This window comes from Furipterus horrens, unplaced genomic scaffold, assembly GCF_987537825.1.
Source record: "Furipterus horrens unplaced genomic scaffold, mFurHor1.1.pri manual_scaffold_10, whole genome shotgun sequence".
In the NCBI taxonomy this organism is placed as follows: domain Eukaryota; kingdom Metazoa; phylum Chordata; class Mammalia; order Chiroptera; family Furipteridae; genus Furipterus; species Furipterus horrens.
Genome location: NW_028327180.1, coordinates 40,665,304 through 40,686,792, shown reverse-complemented (window position 1 = coordinate 40,686,792; position 21,489 = coordinate 40,665,304). Strand labels below are relative to the sequence as shown.

Below are 21,489 nucleotides of genomic sequence, written 5' to 3'. Positions count from 1 at the left end.
AGAAACATCAACTGGTTGCCTTATCCCACATGCCCCAACTGGGAATTGAACCCATGACCTTTTGGTCTATGGGACAACGCTCTAACCAACTGAGCCACCTGGCCAGGGCTCACCCTCTCCTATTGATTAGTGTGTGGGCCAGCCCCCTTCTAACTGTCACAGACGAAGGAGATGCTGTCATTCAGAGGAACTCTGACATGAGCATATCAAGGGAGGCAGAGCAGTGAAGGTAGGTGTCGGGGAAAAGACCACTCATAGTTAATGCTCAGGCCCCTGCTTGTTTTACATACACTTTATTTTGTGACAACTCAGCCTCTCTGGTGCACACTCAGTGCCTTCATCGGAAACATGCACAATACTTCCTACATCTCCCGTACAGACTGACCCAGAACCCTTTGAACCTGTGGCCCTGCTCTGTGTGTAGTAGTTGGGGGATCATGTAGGCCAGCCACACGGAGAGCAGGATGGTCAGTATGGACAGGATCATGAAGGCCTCTGATGGGATGAAGGGCAGAGGGAAGGCCCCATACACATAGATGCTGAAGGTGGTCTCCAGGTGACAGTAGCTGCAAGGGGTGGGTAGGGAGAGGTCATGGGGCACTGCCTTCACCCAGCAAACATGTCCAAACTGAGATCAGAGCCCTCAGCTGGTGACCCAGGACACCGAGTTCAATTTATATCTACTTCAACTTTTATCCATTCTGAGTCTGCCTTCCTCTTGTGTATTTTGGCAGCAGGCATCTCCCCACCACCAGGTGTGCCCCCTCCCTGCCCAGGTTCCATCACAGTGTGGAAGCATGGGGACAGGAAAACAGCACCTGTGAGGCTGACAACGTGCAGGAGTCTAGCAGATGAACAGTAAGGGTGTCCCCAGGGGTGGGGGATAGGAGAACTCACTGAGGGCTCTGCTGGAAATAGGGTACGGGAAGAGGAGGTGACAAGTGTCCTCTCTCTCCTCTGGATGTCCCCACCTCTGTGCTTTCACCCAGGGTCATCTCAGAGCCAGTCTCTCTGGTCCAGAGTCTGGGGCTTCTAGGGAAGACAGTCTTCATGTGCTTTGCGGGGTGGAGTTTGTACCTGTCTTGAGGGGATAGATTAGGGGGGAGAGGATGGCCCCCCATAATCTGCCTCCCAGTGGGAGATTTTGATGATCTAGAAAAGCACACTGGATGTGACTTAGGAGCTTCTCAGCCTTCATAGGTGGTATTTAGCAACCAGCTCTGGGGTGGTGGTAGAGGAGATCTGATTGGTAGTGTGTGCCAATTTCCCTGGTGTAAATACTCCCACCATGGCCAATTTTAAGTCAACTGGCTTGCAGAATCTCTGAATATTTCCAAGTCGGCTCCTTCCCACTAGCAGACATGGCATGAGAAGGCGACTCTGGTCCTCAGGGCAAGGTCCATGGCTGCTGGTCACCACTGCTCCCCCAGCACCCAGCATGGGCTCTGAAGAGGATTTATTTAGTGAGCGAACAGATGTCATTCATGACTTAAAATGTCTTCTCAGGGACTGTCTGGGCTATTGGGTGAATGCTGGTTTATGCAAGACCTGCCAAGGTGAGGCGGGAAGGTGGGTCCCACGCACATGCACAATGTGCCCCAGGAAAGTCAGCCATTCTCAGAGACCTGGACACAGGGTGATTGCCCTCGCCCACTCACCTGTAGTATGGATCCACGACAGAAATGAAAAATACATAGATTCCATTCCTTTGGTTGAAAACGACCTTGTTTGTTGTTCGGCCTCCCAAGATCTGATACGGGGCCTTCGGCCATTTCAAGGGAGTGTCGTTGTTGGGGTCGTGGCAGCTCACATAGTTCTGAGGAGGACAAGGGTGAGCCCACTGGCCTGGTGGCTGGGGAAAGCCACGCCAGCACCCAGATGCCCTGCACCGTGAGCACAGCCCCACCTGGTCATCAGACACTCATGGTTTGGGTCAGAGCCCTGTGCTCGCTGGGTGACCCGGTTCCTGGTCCCCATGGAGGAGGCTGTGGACATTGCTCAGCTTCCACCCCTGCCTCTTCCTTCCCGGTGCTTGTGCAGCATTGGGAATGCACGTGACACAGAAATGAGTTGTACGCTTTCAAATGGTCAGTTGTGTCATGTGAGTTTCACATTCATTAAAAAAGAAAAACAAGTAAAACCAATGACAGCCACAAAATAGATGATAAAACTCACACAACAGAAGGGGTTTTAAAAAAAACAGAAGCCAAGAATCTGCAGACAGGAAGGGGCTCAGGTGCAGTGTTAGCGTCCCCTGTTGGCAGCATGCTGCATCGCACCGTGTTTCTGCCTTCGGAGTTGAGGGGCTCAGTTGATGGAAACTATTCATGTGCATCAGAGGCTCCCAAGAGCACTAATGCAGTTTCTTTCTTTTACTGACATCACGCCCTTCTGTGTCAGTGGTGAACAAATCAATGCTCCTGATAGAAATGCTTGCTGAGCAGAACAGATTGTGAATTTAATCAGTCCCTTAGTAATGGGCATTTGGATGGTTCTAGAAAATTATCAGCAATGAGCACAGCTCTGAATGTTTGGCCAGTGCCCTTGGGAGAGATTCCCAAGTAATTTACACATCTTACATTGTCAGATGTAGCCCCAGGGCTCGCAGTGCCAGTGTGCTCCCATCCCCGACACCCATGCTGTGGAATGAATGTTGGTATCCCCCCAAAATTCATATGCTGGAACCTAACCCCTAAGGGGATGGTATTAGGAGGTGGTGACTTTGAGAGGTGATTAGATCATAAAGATATGCCCTTGTGAAAGGGACTCCAGGGCATTCCCTCGACCCTTCAGCCATGTGAGAACACAGCAACATGATAATCATTTATGAGCCGGGAGGCAGACTCTCACTGGGTCTCAGTACCTGGATCTTGGACTTCAAGCCTCCAGGATGGTGAGAAATAAATGTCTGCTGTTTATAAGCCCCCAGTATTTAGTATTCTGTGACAGTGCGCCAGACGGACCGAGGTAATCCCCAACTGGGTGCAATCTGTTGTCACCATCTGACTGGTGACCTGTTTGGGAAATAACTGAGGAGTAGCTACTACCTCTCGGTCCCAGGCGAAGGGCTCCTTGTCACCAGCGTTCTCCCTGATGGTGGTCCAGTTCTGTGGCTGGGACTGGCAGAGCGCAGTTGCAGCTGTCAGGGAGTATGTGTATGTGAACAGCCCATTCACCTCCAGCAAGACATACTCTGCCTCCATCACCTCCTGGAACTTTCCTTCCCGCCACCTAGGACACACACACAAGGAGTGGCTGTGGGAGGCTGGCCCAGGGAGACAGAGAGACAATTCTGGGGGCAGTGCGAGCAGCAGAGCAATGTGGAGCTCCCCCCACCCCAGCTGACACCTCATGGATGATCAACACATGGACACACAGCAGTGGCAGGTGGGGCCAGAGCAGGGAGAAGAAGCGGAGCACAGCAGGCATTGAGAATTTTCCATGGGGAGGACATAAAAAGCACCTCTGAGAAGGGAACAAATAGGCAGAGACTGGAAGAAACTGATCTGGTGTCCTATAACCAAATAATGTCACTTGTAAAGAAACTGATAAATTAATTAATAAGCAACTAAACCAATAAGTAACACCCTTCACACCAGTCCTCTGATATTTTTCTGATGAGCAACTGCAAGCATGCAAAAGGTATACATTTAGGGCTGGTAATTAGGGTTGTTCTAAATCATTGTTTTGATGCACATTCTATTATCTCCTGCCAGCTTGAGCTTACACACCTCCTATGATGGGACCCTTTCCTATCCTCCACATGGTGCTCTGAATTAGGAGACTGGCCATTTGACCATGGGTTCAGTCCTGCACACCTGGCCCGTGATCTCACCTGGGCACAGACATGAGGTCAAGTGGAACTAAGACGTGATGTTCTAGCAAAGCCAAATGTTTACAGGTATAAGACCACTTCTGCCACCCTTTAGTCAGTCAGCAACCATGGAGTCAGATGAGAGGCCAGGCACTGAGCTGAGCCACTGGTCCATAGGTGATATTTAAATTAATTTCTATTAAACAAAATGGGAAGCCAGTTCCTCAGGCCACATTTCCAGTGCTCAGTGCCACATGTGGCTCCTGGCTGCCCAGTGGCTGTCCCAGAATTACGGAACATTTCCACCACCACAGAAAGTTCTGGGCAGTGCAGGTCTGGGCCTACAATGGGGTCAAGGGGGCGTGGTCCAGCCCCTGAGGGCCTATGCTGAAGTGGCCCCACTGATCATGAACTACCCACAAAATTATAGAAATTACACTTAGATGTGTCCCCCCAAATTCTGATGTTGGATCCCTAACCCCCCCATGACTGTATCTGGAGGTAGGCCCTGATCCCATAGGAAGAGGAGGCTCCCGAGCTCACTGGATCTGTCTGCAGGCCAGGGTGGGAGTCTTGTGGGAAACCAGCCCTGCTCATGCCTTGACCTTGGACTTCAGACCTCCAGGACTGTGAGACAGTCCCATCTGTTGTGTCAGCCCCCTCCCTCACAGTCCCTGGCGTGTTGTAATGGCCGCCCACACTAAGAAAGGGGACAAGGGGGTGCTGTCTAAGCTGAGCGCTAAGGAAGGAAAAGGCAAGAATGGTGCTGCAGAGAGAGGGCACAGCGTGGGCCAAGAGCCGGAGTGAGGTGGGGGTGGGGAGGAAAGCCACAGAGGGCCCGGGGTGGAGAGAGATGGGGTGGAGAGGGTGGAGCGGAAGAGGGCGCATTACCCGAGGGTGATGGCAGCACTTGACGGACAGGGCTGGCAGCCTGAGAGCAGGGAACATGGCCCACCTGCCACCTTCCCAACCCCAGGGGGAGCTTACAGTTCCACCACGGGCTTCCACGGAGTGTCGTAGTAGACGAGGAGGGGACAGCCCAGCTTCTCATAAGGGTAGTGCACCACCAGGTCCTTGGTGGCCCTTTGCCCCCCGAAGTTGGGGTCATAGGCTTCCCTAAGCAGAGAGGGGGCAACACGTAAGGTCCTACCAGGGAGCCCCAATGTCCCCCACTCCCACACCAGCCAGGCTCAGCTGCTTCCAGTGGTGGGGTGTCTGAGGTGGGGGTTCAGAGCTATGGTCAAAGTGACCCTGGCTCCTGGGACCCCCTGTGATGGTTCACTTTATGGGACCACTTGGCTGTGCCACATAGTACCTGGTTGTGTGGTCAGACATTATTCTGGATGTTTCCATGAGGGTGTTTTGGGGATGAAATGAGCATTTAAATTAGTGGACTCTGAATACAGTGCCCTCCCTAATGTAGGGGCAGTGAAGGCCTAAGAGAAAGAATGTATGACCTCTCTTTCTCTCTGTCACTGTTCTCTGTCTTTCTCACTCTGTTTCTGTCTCTCTGCCTCTTTTTGTCTGTCTCGCTCTCTTGCTCTGTTTCTCTGTGTCTGTCTCTGTCCCTCTAGCTGTTTCTCTCCCTTTCTCTCTGTCTCATCTATCACTGTCCCCGTCCCTCTGTCTCTGTCTCTCTCACATACATCCTGTCACTTCCCTTTCCCTGGAGACCCCTGGCCCACACACTCCTTTGTGCCCCATGAGGTCTGCCCACCGCCACACTAGTCAGCAAGCCTAGCAGCCCCGGTTTTGGCCTCGGCTGTGGTCCTGGAAGGTGACTGACTTTTGGCTTGTATTCAAAGTGGCCATGCCTTCCCACAGTGGGTGGGGGGAGGACATGCACCAGCATGGGAGGGGCTCCCTGTGCCTGGTACCAACAAGGGCCGAGCCCCATCCCATGCCCACTTGGTGGCACGAGGGACCACAGCACTGCACAGAGGTCCACCATTGGTTGCCACCCCGCCTGCCTTGGTTCCTAGTTTCCGGCCAACTCTGCTAGCTCAGGTGAGCAGGTGGCTGGGCTCCATGAGCCAGAAGCAGGCTGGGGAGGGTCTGTAAGATGGGAGGTGGTCACAGGAGGGAGGGGTGAACGAAAGTCTCTGGCTCACTTCTCAATGACGTAGCTGTAGTTGTCCTGAAGGGCCACTGGGTCGAGGACGCCTTTGTAACAGGCTGAGATTTTGCTGCAGGCAACACAAGGTGGTGAGAAGCTGCTGACCCCACACAGGACTGAAGCAGGACGAACTCTCCCCTTTGACATACATGTCCCATTATTTTGATATTTGAGCCCATCCTTACTTTCTGGTTCTCCGAGATGCTGCAGGCTTATCTTGCATCTTCTCTGCCTAGCCTGGAATTACTCATTTCTCCAAGGAGCCCTAATGCCTCCTATTAGAGGCAAGATTGCTGTGCTGGGTACCCTGACTTCTCAAACTATCATTTCCTTGTTTTTCCATGTACTCTGCCATCTGAGCATGCATCGTTAAGCTATATAGTTGGTTTTTGCCTGATTTTGGCTTCTTTTTTTTTTTTAATTAATTAATTTGTTTATTTATTTTTAGAGAGAGGGGAAAGGAGAAAGAGAGGGAGAGAAACATCACTGTGTGGTTGCCTCTCACTCGCGCCCCCAACTGGGGACCTGACGTGCAACCTAGTCTTGTGCCCTGACTGGGAATCGAACCAGCGACACTTGGCTCGCAGGCCGATGCTCAATCCACTGAGCCACAGCAGCCAGGTGATTTCGACTTCTTAAGACTAGACTCACACTACGTGTGTTCTCTTGTGCCTTTCATTTCACCTCCGCGTTTGTGCAATCCATCCAGCTAATTCTGCCTCATTTGTTTTCATTGTTATGTTATTCCATTGTTATCAAAAACCATACCTAGTCTACTTACCCATCCTCGAGTCAATGGACATTTCAGTTGGGGTACTTCCAGTTTGGCACTATTAAGAATTATGTTGTAGCCCTGGCTGGTGTGGCTCAGTGGATTAAGCGCTGGCTTGCGAACTGAAAGGTTGCTAGTTCGGTTCCCAGTCAGGGCACATGCCTGGGTTGCAGGCCAGGTCCCCAGTTGGGGTGTGCAAGAAGCAATGAATTGACATTTCTCTCGCACATCAATGTTTCTCTCCCTCTCTTTCTCCCTCCCTTCCCCTCTCTCTAAAAATAAATAAATAAAATATATTTTTTTAAAAGAATAATGTTGCAGAGAACATTCTGAAACCTATGCCAGTGCAAGCGCCAGATGTATGAGTGGAAGTGCTAGATTGATGGATATGCTTTCCAAAGCAGCTGAAACTCGTGTACGCCCACCGGCATTGCCTGTGAGTTCCAGAAGCTACTGGGGGCCCCTTTCCTTCCCAGGACTTGTCACTGGCCAGGCTTTGTTAGCTCCACCACGCTGGTGGGTGAATAAGGGTCTCTAGTACAAGCTTGCATTTTCATTTCCCTATTAAGTGAGGTTGACCACTTTTTTAGCATTTTGTCCCGTGTTTATCAACCTTTTTTTCTTTTTTGGATGCACCTGTTCAAACCCTTTGTCCATTTTGGTCTGTTCATTTCGCTCTCTTTTTAAAATTGATTTGTAGGAATTCTTTATAAATTCTGGATACAAGTTGTTTGCTGGTTACACATGCAGCAAATGTCTTCCCCCTCCCTATGGCGAAAGGTTTTTCAGTATTGTTTTAACATCCTTTCCTGTACATATGTTTTACATACACAATTAATTGATTCAATAAAGTGTTTCCATTCGGGGGGAGGGGGGAAGTCGGGTAAAATTATCACCTGAGCGTGCGATGGCCTCACTCAGGGAGCACTGACGTTGGCTCCTGCCGGTCCCGGAGCCCCCGAAAGCTGCAGAGTTCCCTGCATGGTGCCTCACGGGCAGCCCAACATCGGCACATGGGAGTATTTACATGTGAGGTTTGACAATGATGCCAGTTATGGCTCCTGCTCTACCCAGACCCTGCCTGAAGGGTAAAGGATGGTAATTTGGCCTATATTCAGACTTTTCTTTTTTGTTTTTCTTGGATTCTCATGGCCTCACTCCCTGGGGTAACAGATACTAGAGGCAGTTTCCAAATTTTTTAGTAAGCAATTAAAACCAAAAACCCTGAATAATTTCAATTAAAGTTAGGAAGTAAGAGATTAGAAGGAAGAACTAGGATGAGCAAAATGATTAGGGAGGAGGGAAAGATGTGACCATCACCCAATTGTTGGAGGAGAGGTCACCAGCATGCCAGAAGCTCAAATTTGTCCTAATAGTATAAATTATTGACCCGTTTATTATGAAAATGGTAAACAGACACAGAAGTACACAGGACAGCACCACCTAGCTTCAGCAATTGTGAAGCCATGGGGACCAGTCTCACTCCATCCCTACACCCCATTGCCCCCCCACCCCCTGATATCAACCACACACTTACTTCTGAATAACGATCTTTTTCTTCAGGTCACAACCAACTGAAATGAGCGCTGTCTGTGGAGAAACAAGACAAGATGCTGGCCGGGTCAGTGAGGGTCACCAGTAGCCCTGCTGCCGTGGGGAGGCCGCTGGGGACACCCTTGCACCCAGGAGGGACTGCAAACGGTGCACCTGGATCCTGATGAGGTAACCCGCCCCCTGGGACTCACTGTGGCTGTGCCTGGCCCCAAGAACCTGCCCAAGCAATGGGACACAGCTGAGGTCCACCCCCCAACACACACATACACAATCTACTTCTTATCAGTTTCACAGAGACCAGAACCCAGTTTATACAGAGTGTTAGGGAAGGGAGGGAGGGAGGGAGGGAGGGAGGAAGGAATCAATGAACAAATAGGAAGGAGAAAAGAGAAAGAGCAATTTGGGGTTAGCCTGACGGCCTGAGGGACATGCTTCTCAAACTGGGGTGTGGTGGCGCCCTCAGAGATATACACCACAGGACAGGGAGACTTGGTTGTTTGAAAAAGCAGCCTTATATCAAGACAAACGTGGATTTACCATAGAACAGCATGCAAGATTTGTATCAATTTTTTAGAAATTGTGGTAAATAGACATAACACAAAATTTACCATCTTAAACATTTTATTTATGTATTTATTTATTTAACCATTTTAAAGTATACACAGTTCAGTGGCATTAGGTACATTCTCATAGGTGTGCAGCCATCCCCACCCTCCCTCTCCAGAACTTTCTCATCTTCCCAAACTGAAACTCTGTCCCCATTAGACTTCCCATTCCCTCCCCAGCCCCTGGCTCCCACCATCTCCTTTCTGTCTCTCTGGATCTGACTCTTCTAGGGACTTCCTATGTGTTTGGCTTATTTCGGTTATTTCGCAGAGCACACTGTCCTAGGGGCTCATGCATGCTGTAATGTGCCCATATCAATTTTTCAAAGCAGCCAGAAATCCTCAAAGAAAAGTCCTGCTCTCTGACAGCTCCCAGCCCCTGAACCCTCTCCAGGAGGGTCCCTCACTTCCTCTGCCCTCAGGGTTGTTTTGCTGGAGCAGCCAGGAATTCCTGACTTAGAGGATCAGACCAAAGCCAAGGATGCGTTCTCCCTCTGCCGTAGGCAGCTAGAGAGGCATGAGAAGGGCAGGAACTGCAGGCCTGGTGCAGAAGGTCAGCAGGACTGAGAGCCTCGGGTGCCTGGCAACAAGCAGAACTACGAGTCCTTGCACCACCACTCCCGTCAGCCTTAACCCCTGGAGATGACACCTAGGCCTCAGCTGTGTTTCAGCTCCATGGCGGAGCGGAGTGAGCCCATGGCTGACATCAGGGGGAGCTACAATGAGTGCTGACCCCTTCCCCTTGCACTGACTGATCAGTGGAGACAGTGACTCTAAGGAGACACCCTGGAAAGCTGATGAATATTCTACTGAGATCCTCCCCTGAGGCCTTAGATAAAAGCCCTCAGGATGCTGCCTGGCTCTCCATGGTGTGTGCCCACACCTTTCCCTGCCCCCTTCTTTCCCCAGGGCTTGCTCGCTCTGTCTCTGTCTCTGTCTCTCTCTGTCTGTCAGTCTCTCCTAAGCTCCAAGGGTCCTTCTTGTGTTGTCACTTGTTTCCTGAGCCCATTTCTTCAACAGCTCAATTCTACCTCTGTGACTTTCTAAATAAATTTTCTCTTACAGTCTGAGTCTTGTCTCTGAAGTCCTCTCTTAGCCAGAACTCAAGAACTGAGATTGCTGAACTGAGGTTAGCACCTGGTGCCATTTACCTGCCACTAACACCTCCACCCCCAGAGAAGGGAGGCAAGACACCTGGGTGGAATGGAGGGTGGAGCCCAGGAAGCCAGCTGGCACCATTGTGCTGCCAAAAGGCAAGGGGATGCCTACATCTGCTCCCATGAGGCCTTCGGGCATCAGCCCAGTCAACGCCCCCTTTCTCTGTCACCTGCCCTCGAACAGCTACCGGGGGTGGAGGCCAGATCCGTCAGCAGTGCTAGGCCACCTGACCAATGGGAGGCCATTGTCTACCAGGCTTGGGGGTTCTGTGATGGGATGTTAGTGTGGCCTCACAAAAAACCACTTTTCTCTCTGGTGTGTTCAGAGGTGGCTATGGCCCCAACGGCCATCCAGTGGACAGTACCCAGCACCCAACCTCGCCTGGGAACCAGGTTGGCCAGGAACAAACCTCGGAGAGGAAGACAGTCCAACCCAAGGAGGGCGCCCTCACCCACTGTGGTAACTACATTTTCTTGGTTTTGTAAGCTTGATGCTCTCGCACCTGGGGCCTTGCTGGCAAGACTACCCCTCCCAGGGCTGGCCAATTCATACAGACAGCAAACTCGCCCAAGAACACAGTCCTCCAATGCAGACCAACCAATCCAGAATCCACATTTTTTTCTCTTAGGAGCACCAAGGAGTGCTGTCACCTGAGTCGGCCAGGGGCTGACTATAGATGACCAACAAAGACCTGGATTAATATACTTGTTCTGGGATGGTGAGTCGTGAGTGGCAGCCCTGGGGGATGATAAGGAGGAGGGGCAGTGACCCAGCACTGGCAGAAGGATCACCTGCATTTCCATATCCTGAATGGGGGATTGGCCAGCTCCTTAGGGAGAAGTCAACCAGGCCTACTGCCATTATTCTTAACACTAATGACAAAGAATATGGGACAGCAAAAGTTTAGGACATACCAGTGGCTTGAGGTCCACACATGAAATCTCCTTGTTGGCTATGTCCAGAGTGACGGTGGAGATTGTGGGTTTCTTTATGCTGTAAGGCAACGGGAGAGTTTGTTACTGCACACTGGCTTTGCAGTAGAGACCATTGCCAACCCGTCCATCCTTTCCTTTATCTAGCTATCATCCATCCACTCGTCCATCCATCCACCCATTCTGAAATGCCAGAATATTGACTGAGAATCCCTACTCACATATGGCAGTCCCATCTTCCCCTGAGTTTCTACCTCTTTTTAAATCAAAAAGGTTATTTATTTATTCATGTATTGTTTAATTGTATTTTTTTCCCATTACCATTTATGCCCCTATACCTTCTTCTACCTCCACCCCCTGCCACAGTCACTGAACTATTGTCCTTGCCCATGAGTTCTTTCTCTTATTTTTTAAAATGTTTTTCCTTTTTCTTTTTCTAAAAGATTTTACTTACTTTTTAGAGAGAGGGGAAGGGAGAGAGAAAGAGAGGAAGAGAAACATCATGTGTGAGAGAAACATCGATTGGTTGCGTCTTGCATGCCCCCAATTGGGGACCTGGCCCACAACCCAGGTATGTGCCCCGACTGGGAATCAAACCTGCAACCTTTTGGTTTGCAGGCCGGCACTCAGTCCACTGAGCCACACCAGCCAGGTCTCTCTCTCTTTTTTTGCTTGATTCCGCCACACCCCCAGCCCTGCCCCAGAGTTGTCAACCTGCTCTCTATCTATGAGTCTTTCTTCTTAAATCAGTTTGGTTAATTTATATATAATAACTTATTGAAAAGAACACCTGACATTAAATTTAAATTTTTTTTTTTTTTTTTTTTTTTTTTTTTAGGTTTTTACACCAGGTTTATTGAGGGAAGGGAGGGAAGGGGATTAGAGGTAAGAGGGAAACTCCCAGTCCACCTGGAGGGCCTGTAAGAGCAAGGGAAAGGGGAGAGGAGACATAGGGGAGGGGGAAACAATGCGGAGCAGAGATCCCAGTTGCCCAGAAGGGCCCATAGGAATTGTCTCCCTTGACATTCAATTTTATTATCACCTATAATGTTTTCTCATCCTTTAATAGCTTCTGTATCCATACTTTTATCTCAATTTTCTCTTCCTATTGTTCATCTTAACTCTGTCTTTTCTCCATCGGAATTGTAGGATTTTATTTATTATACCAGTCTTCTGAAGAACCAGCTTTATGTTTCACCTTGACTTCATGTTGTCTTTTTGCCCTCTATGTAACACATTTCAGGTTGTAGCGTTGTTAGTCCCTTCTCATAATTTCTTTTTGTTGCTACCCTGGTTCTTTAAGTTAAATATTTAGTTCACTTATCTTTAGCCAATATCTTTTCCTAATGATAAAAGTGCTTGGGGTATAAGCTTTCCTCTGAGTATATTTTAGCTGTATTTCATGAATTCTTTGATTGAGGAGTTATTTGTAAGGGTGCTTCTTAATTTCTAAGTAAAGGGGATTTTGGTATTGTTGCTTTTTCATTTTTTTGGTTGTTGAATTCTAGTTCTGTTGGATTAAGATCTGAGGGTATAATTTGAAAATTTCCACTAGGAGAACTGATTTTTTATAGCCAAGTACATAAATAACTAAGTAGCTTTTAAATAAGTTTATAATAACTTTACCATAAGTACAAGAGAGAGGAATATAATCCTATATTAATAGCATACAGAATTCTCTTTCAAATATTTTGTTTATATTTTTCAGCTTTTTTGAGGTATAGCTGACAAATAAAATGGTAAGATATTTAAAGTGTAGACTGTGATGATTTGTTTGATATATGTACACACTATGAAAGTTAATTGGGGAGGAGGGACACTTTGTAAAGTATATGGTTGTCTAACCACTATGCTGTACACCTACAACTAAATAATATTGAATGTAGGGGAGGAAGAGAAGGGAGATAAGTAAGGGAAGGGTTTAGTCAAGGAACGTGTATAAATGACTCATGGACATGGACAATGGGGAGGGGTATGACTGTGGGAGAGGGGGTGGGCTGGGTGGGGGGAGCACTGGGGAAAAAATGGGACAACTGTAATTGAAAAACCAAAAAATAAAATAAAATAAAATAAAATAAATTGAATGTAAACTGTAATTGAAAAATAAAATTTTTAAAATCAAAAAGAAGAAAGTTAATCAACACATCCATCACCTCATGCATTATTATTATAATTTTTGTGAGAACATTTAATTTACTCTCTTGACAAATTCAATTATATAATATGGTGTTACAAAGTTCTACATATAGAATTAAAACATACTTGTTGTTGAAATATATCCTCTAGTGATGCCCCTCAGGTGGAATTACAGAGTATTTGTCCTGTGACTGGCTTCTTTCACTGAGCATACTGTCCTCAAGTTTCATCCACGTTGTAGCAGGTGTCAGAATTTCCTTCCTTTTTGAGGCTGAATAATATTCCATTGTTTCTACCTTTTGGCCATTGAGAATAATGCTGCTGTGAATGTGGGGGTGCATATATCTCTTTGGAACCCTGTTTTCATTCCTTTGGGTATGTACCTAAAGTAGGGTTGCTGGATCATGTGGTAATTCTATGTTTAATTTTTGTGGAACAACCTTTTGTAAGGTGTTTTAATTATTGCTTTTTTTAATTTAATTTTTTGGGTTGACATTAGTTACTAAAATTATATAGGTTTCAGGTGTACAAATGTATAACACATCACCTGTGTATTATACTGCGTGTTCACCACCTCAAGTCCAGTCTCTTTCCATCACCATCTACTCTCCTATTTTTAATAATTCTCACCTTACCAGGGAGTCTCAAGCTTGGCCTTGCTTTCCCAGGTCCTGCTAAAGGAACCCTGTGGACAGCCCGGGGCCACCTGCCACGGTCCAGGTGGTGACATACCTGGAGATGAAGCTGCGGTCAGCTCTGCCCCAGTGGTGCTGCTGATTCAGCGAGATGTTCTGTGGAACGAGAGAGAAACCAGCTGCCACAATGGGACAGCCCGCATCAGTCCCCAGATTGGGATTCAGGGGGAGATGGGGGAGGATGGGGGATGTTGGGAGGAGGAGACTGGAAACCACCTGGGCCTCTCCTGGTTCTAATTCAACCACTCATGAAAGGCTTCTGGAAGCTCATGGAAATGGCCACCCCGAGCTCCTCCGTTCCCTTGCTGCCTTTGTCCTCGACCCTCTGGGACGTATAGCTTTGTTCCCCTTCTTTTCTGGGAAGTGACAGGTACTGGTCCAAAGAATCTGTTGCAGCTATAACTCATGCCTTGTTCTGCAGGATCCGCACACTTGATCTTGGGCTTCTGGGCTCAAATCCAGGTTCTGGGGTGTGACCGTGAGGCCTGGCTCAGCCCTGTGGATCCCTCAGACCCATATATGTAAGCGCCTCACGGTCCTCCATTCTGATACCTCAGTTTACCCAGTTAATACAGATTTCCTGTCTTCCCTGGGGTTGGGTTAGATTTCCTGTCATATACTCTGCACCTCTCCCATGTGACACCTTAATGTTGTCACTGATGTGGGTGATTGCTGTCTGACTGGGTTGGGGAAAAGCTGGGGATATGTTTCCTCAAAATTCTGCAGCACTTAATGTAGGTGCACACAAGGAGAGGGGAGGAGGAAGGAGGGACAGGCACAGGGAGTGACCATAGGCGCTGGACTTGGTGGGGCTGGCCAGCCAAGGCTGTGCCCTTCACCTCATTGATTCTGATTTGGGGCGTGGGCATGGCTCACCAGTCTCTGCTTGGTGTTCCCTTCATAGGTGTAGCCGTCTTCATAGAGGAGGGCCTGCAGCCCCAAAGAGTGGGGATTGCTCACCACCACCTGGGGGTTGGGCAGGAGAGGCATTAGGAATGCCACTGGGGTGATATCTGCAGGTGACGGCCATGCACCTTCAGAGTAAAAACAGAGCTTGCTGCGCAAATGCACCTGCCAGTACTATCCCCAAAGATCTCCCCACCCCCGCCCTTGCCTCATGCACAACCCCTTACTGTGGCCTCTAAGCCACATTCTACAGACAGCCTGGAGCTGCTGACCTGCTGGTGTGAGGAGAGGACTTTGGATGAGAGCTGGATCCAGCCTGGTGTCCCCTCACTGGCCCTGGTCCTGGCTGGCTGGACTTCCCCCATATCCTTACACTAATCTACCCCCCATTTTCAGGCTTGGACATCTGGGTTCCAGGCCCAGGGGCACCTGCTATTTCTCAGGCACCCTTGCTGCATGAGGGAAGCCTGTGAGTCAAGGCTGTAGGAAGAAAAGGAACTTGTGGGCAGCTCAGAAAGGTAGGGAATGAGGTGCAGAGACAGCGCGAAAAGAGGGTAAACCCATGGCTCCATCTGCCCAGACACGTAGAGGCTAGGAGAGGAGGAAGACAGAAACCATTTCTGTGGCCATCAAGGGTGAATGTCTCTCCACGGAGGACACCAGGGACTTTCCAGGGTCTGGGAAAAATGGGCACAGGGCAAAAGGCCAAGAATGCTGGGGACATCATGTATCAGAAGCACTGGTCCAACAGATAAGGAGATGTCCTTACGAGTGGGATTGGTGAAGAACCCGGCCTGGGTATCATCAAGGCAGTCAACTCCAATTTGCTGTTCATATCAATTATATACATTTTGTTTTCAAATTCTCCTTGCAGAAGTTCTACCTAGTTAGAAATGCAAAATTAAAAAAAAATTTTTTTTAAATTAAATCAAGCCCAGGCTGGTGTTGCTCAGGGGATTGAGTGCTGGTCTGTGAACTGAAAGGTCACAGGTTCGATTCCCAGTCAGGGCACATGCCTGGGTTGTGGGCTGGGTCCCGTTAGCATTGCATGAGAGGCAACCAATTGATTTATTTCTCACACATCGATGTTTCTCTCCCTCTCTTTCTCTCTCTCTGACCCTCTCTCTAAAAATAAATAAATAAAATCTTTAAAAAATTTAAATCAAGCCTCTGTTTCCAAAAAAGAAAAGGGAAAGTACGTAGGAGGTGGTCATCCCCCTGAGGGATGGAACCTTCTAGTGCCATGGGTGCAGCAGCCTGGTCTTTCACTGGTGCCTCTTCCCCACTAGGGCCTGCACCCTCACAAGGCCTTCAAGGTCCCCTCCTCTCTTCAGAAGTATTATACCTCCTGCCTGGCCTTTGTGGTAATTGCATTTCTCCTTATGTTTCTAGAGTTATCACCAGGTGTATTTCCCTAGATGATATATCTTGGTCTGGCCTGCCTCCGGACAGTGTTATGTCTTTTAAGTCTCTTTCCACCCACGGCTTCCCCCTCTGTCCTCAGCCTGCAGTACTGTGGACCTGCAGACATCCCAAAGGCTGGATGTTCCAGGCCTAGTCGGGCACAGTCCTCTGTGCTTTGATTTTGGCAGACTGGTGACTGTACCCATCAGCTTTGGGTTGGGTTATGTTGTGTTGGCAAGACAACAGGTGATTGATCTCACACTGATGGCACATAATGGCTGGCTCTCTCTCTCTTTTTTAAAGACTTTATTTAGTTATTTTTAGAGGGAGGGGAAAGGAGGAAGAAAGAGAGGGAGAGAAACATCAATGTGTGGTTGCCTCTCATGCACCCCCAACTGGCAAACTGACCCACAACACAGGCATGTGCCCTGACAGGAAATTGAACTGGTGACCCTCTGCTTCTCAGGCTGGCGCTCAATCCACTGAGCCACACCAGCCAGGGTTGTCTCTTTTTTGATGTAGGTGGCTGTTAATTTGCTGGGGTTTCCATGTGATGCTATCTTAGCATTTTTTTTTCATATATTCACCAGAATAAATTTGTCAGGAGACTGTTTCTCTCTTCTATTTCCTGACCCAGGAGAACAACATAAAGAAAAGGCAGGATAAATGCCTGTGTTTTGGCTTTTATTTCCTCAGTTTTCAAGACAGTGAGTGAGTTTGCTGCCATATTCAGAAGGTGACCAGTAAGTTGCTTCCTGGAGAAGTGGTGGATTCCAGGTTTGGGGTGGAAAAAGGACAAGATGCACTTGAACATCTTGTCACAGCCCCATGACTTGTCACTGTTGATGCCGATCCTGATCTCCTAGTTAAAACCGTGTCTGCCAGCTTTCTACACTATAAAGCTGCAGCTTCCCTTTCCAGACTGTTCTTTCATTAACAAGTCACCAGGGACAGACCACACGAAGGCAGGGGGGTTAGGCCCAACCTCCTGGAGAGGGCTGTAGCTAGATTATTTGGAATTCTTCTGTAAGGGAATATGTTTTCTCTCCTTTTACTTATTCTGCCATCTCTTTACATCCATATGTACTTGTGTATATTTATTTTATATTTTGGCTTATTATCCCATATTGTGCTGTTTATTTTTGTTGTTCAAGTTGTTCCAGCTTTCATCCATGGATTTTTGTGGTGCTATATTTTTTTGGTGGAAAGAAAGCCTTACTATTTCTCTCTTTCTGTCTCTCTCCTCTCCCCTTGTGCATAAGAACAGCAATTCTCAGATATGTGATTTCAAGGATCCACAAGAAAATCACACTAGCTAGGGATTGACATTTTATTGTGGGAAGTAAATAAAACTACTACCATCCATTAGCACCATCGTCTCATAAAAGGGTATTTTAATAAATCAATAAACTCGGCATATAGCATAGTTGCTTTTATTTTTTCTCATTTCACTCAATGCCATGTGTTCAAATGCCATCTAGAAGTGGACACTCTAAAATCTTAGCCCCTGAGAAGGGGAGAGGCCCCACAGGTTTGCAACACTGAGGCAGCCTGTGCTTTGCTGAGAACAGGACTGAACTGGTATTTTTAAAAGATTTTATTTATTTATTTTTAGAGAGAGGGAACAGGAGGTTGCCTCTTATATGTGCCCCAACCTGGGACTGAACCCACACACAGGCATATGCCCTGACAAGGAATCGAACTGGCCACCCGTAGCTCTGTGGGATAACACCCAACCAACTGAGCCATGCCAGTCAGTGCAGTACTGAACTAATTTAATGCATTTTAGAGGTCTGCAAGATGGGATGAGCTTGCTGGACAAGACAGGCTCTCACATGGCATTTCCTTGGGTATGGAAATTGGGGCAGTCACTATAAAAAACAGTAGGGTGGGTCCTCAAAAAAATTAAACATGGAACCACCATATAGCCTGGAAACCCCCCTTCTGGGAATTTATCTAAGGAAATTAAATCACTGTCTTGAAGGGATATATGGACCCCCGTGTTCACTGCAGTACTATTCCCAGTAACCAAGCTATGGAAACAAACTGTGTCCATCAGTGAATGAATGGATAATGAAGATGTGCTGTGTATCTATTTCTACCTATATCCACAATAAAATATTATTCAGCTTTAAAGAAAAGGAAAGCCTGCCATGTGTGACAACATGGATAGACCTTGAGGGTATTATGCTGAGTGAAATAAATCAGAGAAAGACAAATACAGTATGACCTTACTTATACTCATATGTGGAATCTGAGAAAGCTGAACTCATAGAACCAGAGAACAGATTGGTGGTTGCCATAGGCAGGGGCTGGGGGTGGGTGAAATGGGTGAAGGGGGTCAAAAGGTACAAACTTCCAGTTATAAGACACTGGGGATGTAATGCACAGCACAGTGACCACAGTTAATGATAGTTATTGCATATCTGAAAGTTGCAAAAATTCTCGGCACAATAAAAAGTTTCTAACTATGTGTGGTGATGGGTGTTAACTAGACGTATTGTGGAGAGCATCTAACAATATAAACATATATCAAATCATTATGTTATGGATTTGAAATTAATACAATGTTATATGTCAATAATATCTCATTAAAACTGGGAAAACCTTTAAAAATAAAAAATAAAAATAGACTTCCTGCCAAGATGGAGGCCTAGAAAGACAGGTCACATCTCCCTTCACAATTAAGAAGGAATAAAACTACCTCAAAACTAGAGACAACCAGAAGTTCCAGAAAATCAAGCTGCATGGAAGTCCAACAAACAAAGATATAAAGAAGAAATACTCATCCAGACAAGTAGGAGGGGCAGAGCCGTGGCAGAGAGGATGCGGTATGGTGGTGGCAGCAGCGGCAGCAGCGGCGGCAGCGGCAGGTCAGCAGAAAGCGCAGTTACACATTTTGAAAAGTAGGGAGGGACATCTGGGGAGCACTCCCAGCACGAGACCAGACGGCACAGCTCATAGTTCCAGTGCCAGGGAAAATGAAGCCTCATTGTTCCTGACTGTAAAAACCAGTGGGGGTTGGGGAAGAGGCAGGAACTGCCAGTTTCTCTGTAGAGTCTGCTTGTTTAAAGGGCCCCCACGGCCCTAGAACATCTGCAAACCCACCCACTCTGCCAGGGCAACAGCTAGAGAGGCACCAGTCCCATATGGAAGTGGGAGAAGTGCCTGGAAAAGGGGCGAGTGCTGAGCAAGTAGCATTGTTCCTTCTCAGACCACTCCCCCCCACACAGTGCCACAACATGATGAAACAGGTCACTCTGTACTGACAAATACCTAAGGCTCCACCCCTTGCAACATAACAGGTGCGACAGTTCTACCTAAAACACAGAGGCAAACAAACACAGGAGCCTGTCAAGATGAGGACATAGAGAAGTATGGCCCAAAATAGGGAACAGATCAAGGTTCCAGTGGTAGAACTAAGCGATGAGGAGATAGTCAGCCTAACAAAAGAGGAGATAGCCAACCTAACAGACACAGAGTTCGAAACACTGGTGATAAAGATGCTCACAGACTTGACAGATATGCTTAAGTATGGCAGATGCATAAGGGAAGAAGTCAAGGCTATGCTAAGTGAAACAAAGAAAAATCCACACAAAACCAATGGTGAAGGGAAGGAAACTGGGGTTCAAATCAATGATTTGAAATATAAGGAAGATAAAAACAGTCAACCAGTACAGAATGAGAAACAAGAATTGAAAAAAAAAATGAGGAGAGGCTTAGGAACCTCTGGGACAACTTTAAACGTGCCAACATCTGAATCACAGGGGTGCCAGAAGGAGAAGAGGGAGAGCAAGAAATCAAAAGCTTATGTGAAAATATAATAAAAGAAAACTCTCCAAATTTGGTGAAGGAAATAGACATAGAAATCCAGGAAGCACAGAGAGTCCCAAACAAGCTAGACCCAAAGACGACCACACCAAGACACATCATAATTAAAATTCCCAAGGTTCAGGATAAAGAGAGAATCTTAAAAGCAGCAAGAGAAAAGCAGAGAGTTACCCACAAAGGGTTGCCTATAAGACTATCAGCTGATTTCTCAAAGGAAACTTTGCAGGCAAGAAGGGACTGGCAAGAAGTAGTCAATGTGATGGAAAGCAAGGACCTATGACCAAGATTACTCTATCCAGAAAAGCTATCATTTAGAATGGAAGGGCAGATAAAGTGCTTCCCAGACAACGTAAAGCTAAAGGAGTCCATCATCACCAAGCCATTATTATATGAAATGTCAAAGGGACTTATTTAAGAAAAAGAAGATCAACACTATGAACATTAAAATGACAACAAACTCACAACTATCAACAACTGAATCTAAAAAATAAAAACAAAATCCAACGAAGCAAACCAGAATAGAATCATAGGTATGGGGATCATTTGGAGGGTTATCAGCTGGGGCAGGGGGGAAGGGGGAGAAATGGGGAAATGGTGCAGAGATTAAGAAGCATAATTGGTTGGTACAAAATAGACAGGAAAGGGTGAAGCCAAAGAACTTATATATATGACCCATGGACATGAACTAAGGGGGGTAGGATTGCTGGAGGGAAGGGGGGGTACTGGGCAGAGGGGAGCAAAGGGAAAAGAAATGGGACCACTGTAGCAACATAATCAATAAAATATACTTAAAAAAATAAAGTTAGGAAAAACTTTTCTGTACTTCTTCTGACCATGTGATTGCCAGGGTCTGGGGGAGATGGATTCTGGAGGAGCCTAGAGAAGACATTTTACTCTATCTGTCCAGCAGCTGCTCCCCCTTCCTGAGTGTATCCACAGTTTTCTTTGGTAAATCACTTTTTGCACGTCCTGGGACATGTGGCCTGGTGGGTGAATTGACTAGACCATTTCTGGGAGAGGGTTCTGATTGGCTCACCCCCAGGCATGTGATTGGTCCAGGAATGGGTGTGTCACCCTCTCTGAGTCAAGGAGATGTGGGAGATATGCTGGGATTTCTCTTGGCTTCTGCAGGGCTCTGATGAGACCCTCTCTCTTGCCTGGGATATAGTGTAAGGATGCCAGGTCTTCAGGGTTGGCTGCCAACTTGTTGCCATGATATTAAAAGCCTTGGGCTTCCCAGAGGCATCCAGACGAAAATTCAGAATGAAGCATGAAATACCGGCAGCGGAGAGATGGAAGGAAGCTGGCTCCTAGTGGCATGATTTCAGTTACTAGATCAAGCCTCACCTGAAGTCTTCCCCTTTGGTCCTAGAATCAACTATTGCCTTTCTGGTTTAAGCCCATTTGATTTGGATTTTCCATTACTTGCAGAACAATAAATCCAAATTGATATGTGCATATTTCTATATTTCTTTGATTTCCCCCTACCTAATCAGTCTGCTTGGCTGGGGTCAAGGGTGATCCCCATGGCTTGGTGGACAGCTTGAGCCCAACCGAATCTCCCTC

At 47.4% G+C, this 21,489-nt stretch overlaps 1 protein-coding gene across 1 annotated transcript in view; it reads right to left on the bottom strand.

Annotated features, from left to right (window-relative positions):
* CATSPERD (catsper channel auxiliary subunit delta) overlaps positions 1-21,489 on the bottom strand; it is a 47,612-nt gene that overhangs the window by 648 nt on the left and 25,475 nt on the right. Inside the window, exons 13-22 of the mRNA XM_090290180.1 lie at positions 15,458-15,571; positions 14,659-14,748; positions 13,820-13,878; positions 10,934-11,012; positions 8,240-8,292; positions 5,926-6,000; positions 4,802-4,930; positions 3,048-3,231; positions 1,659-1,816; positions 386-566 (exon numbers count right to left, since the gene is read on the bottom strand). Of these exons, the coding sequence (XP_090146306.1) occupies positions 386-566; positions 1,659-1,816; positions 3,048-3,231; positions 4,802-4,930; positions 5,926-6,000; positions 8,240-8,292; positions 10,934-11,012; positions 13,820-13,878; positions 14,659-14,748; positions 15,458-15,571 (1,122 nt within the window). The remainder of the gene's footprint in view (positions 1-385; positions 567-1,658; positions 1,817-3,047; positions 3,232-4,801; positions 4,931-5,925; positions 6,001-8,239; positions 8,293-10,933; positions 11,013-13,819; positions 13,879-14,658; positions 14,749-15,457; positions 15,572-21,489) is intronic.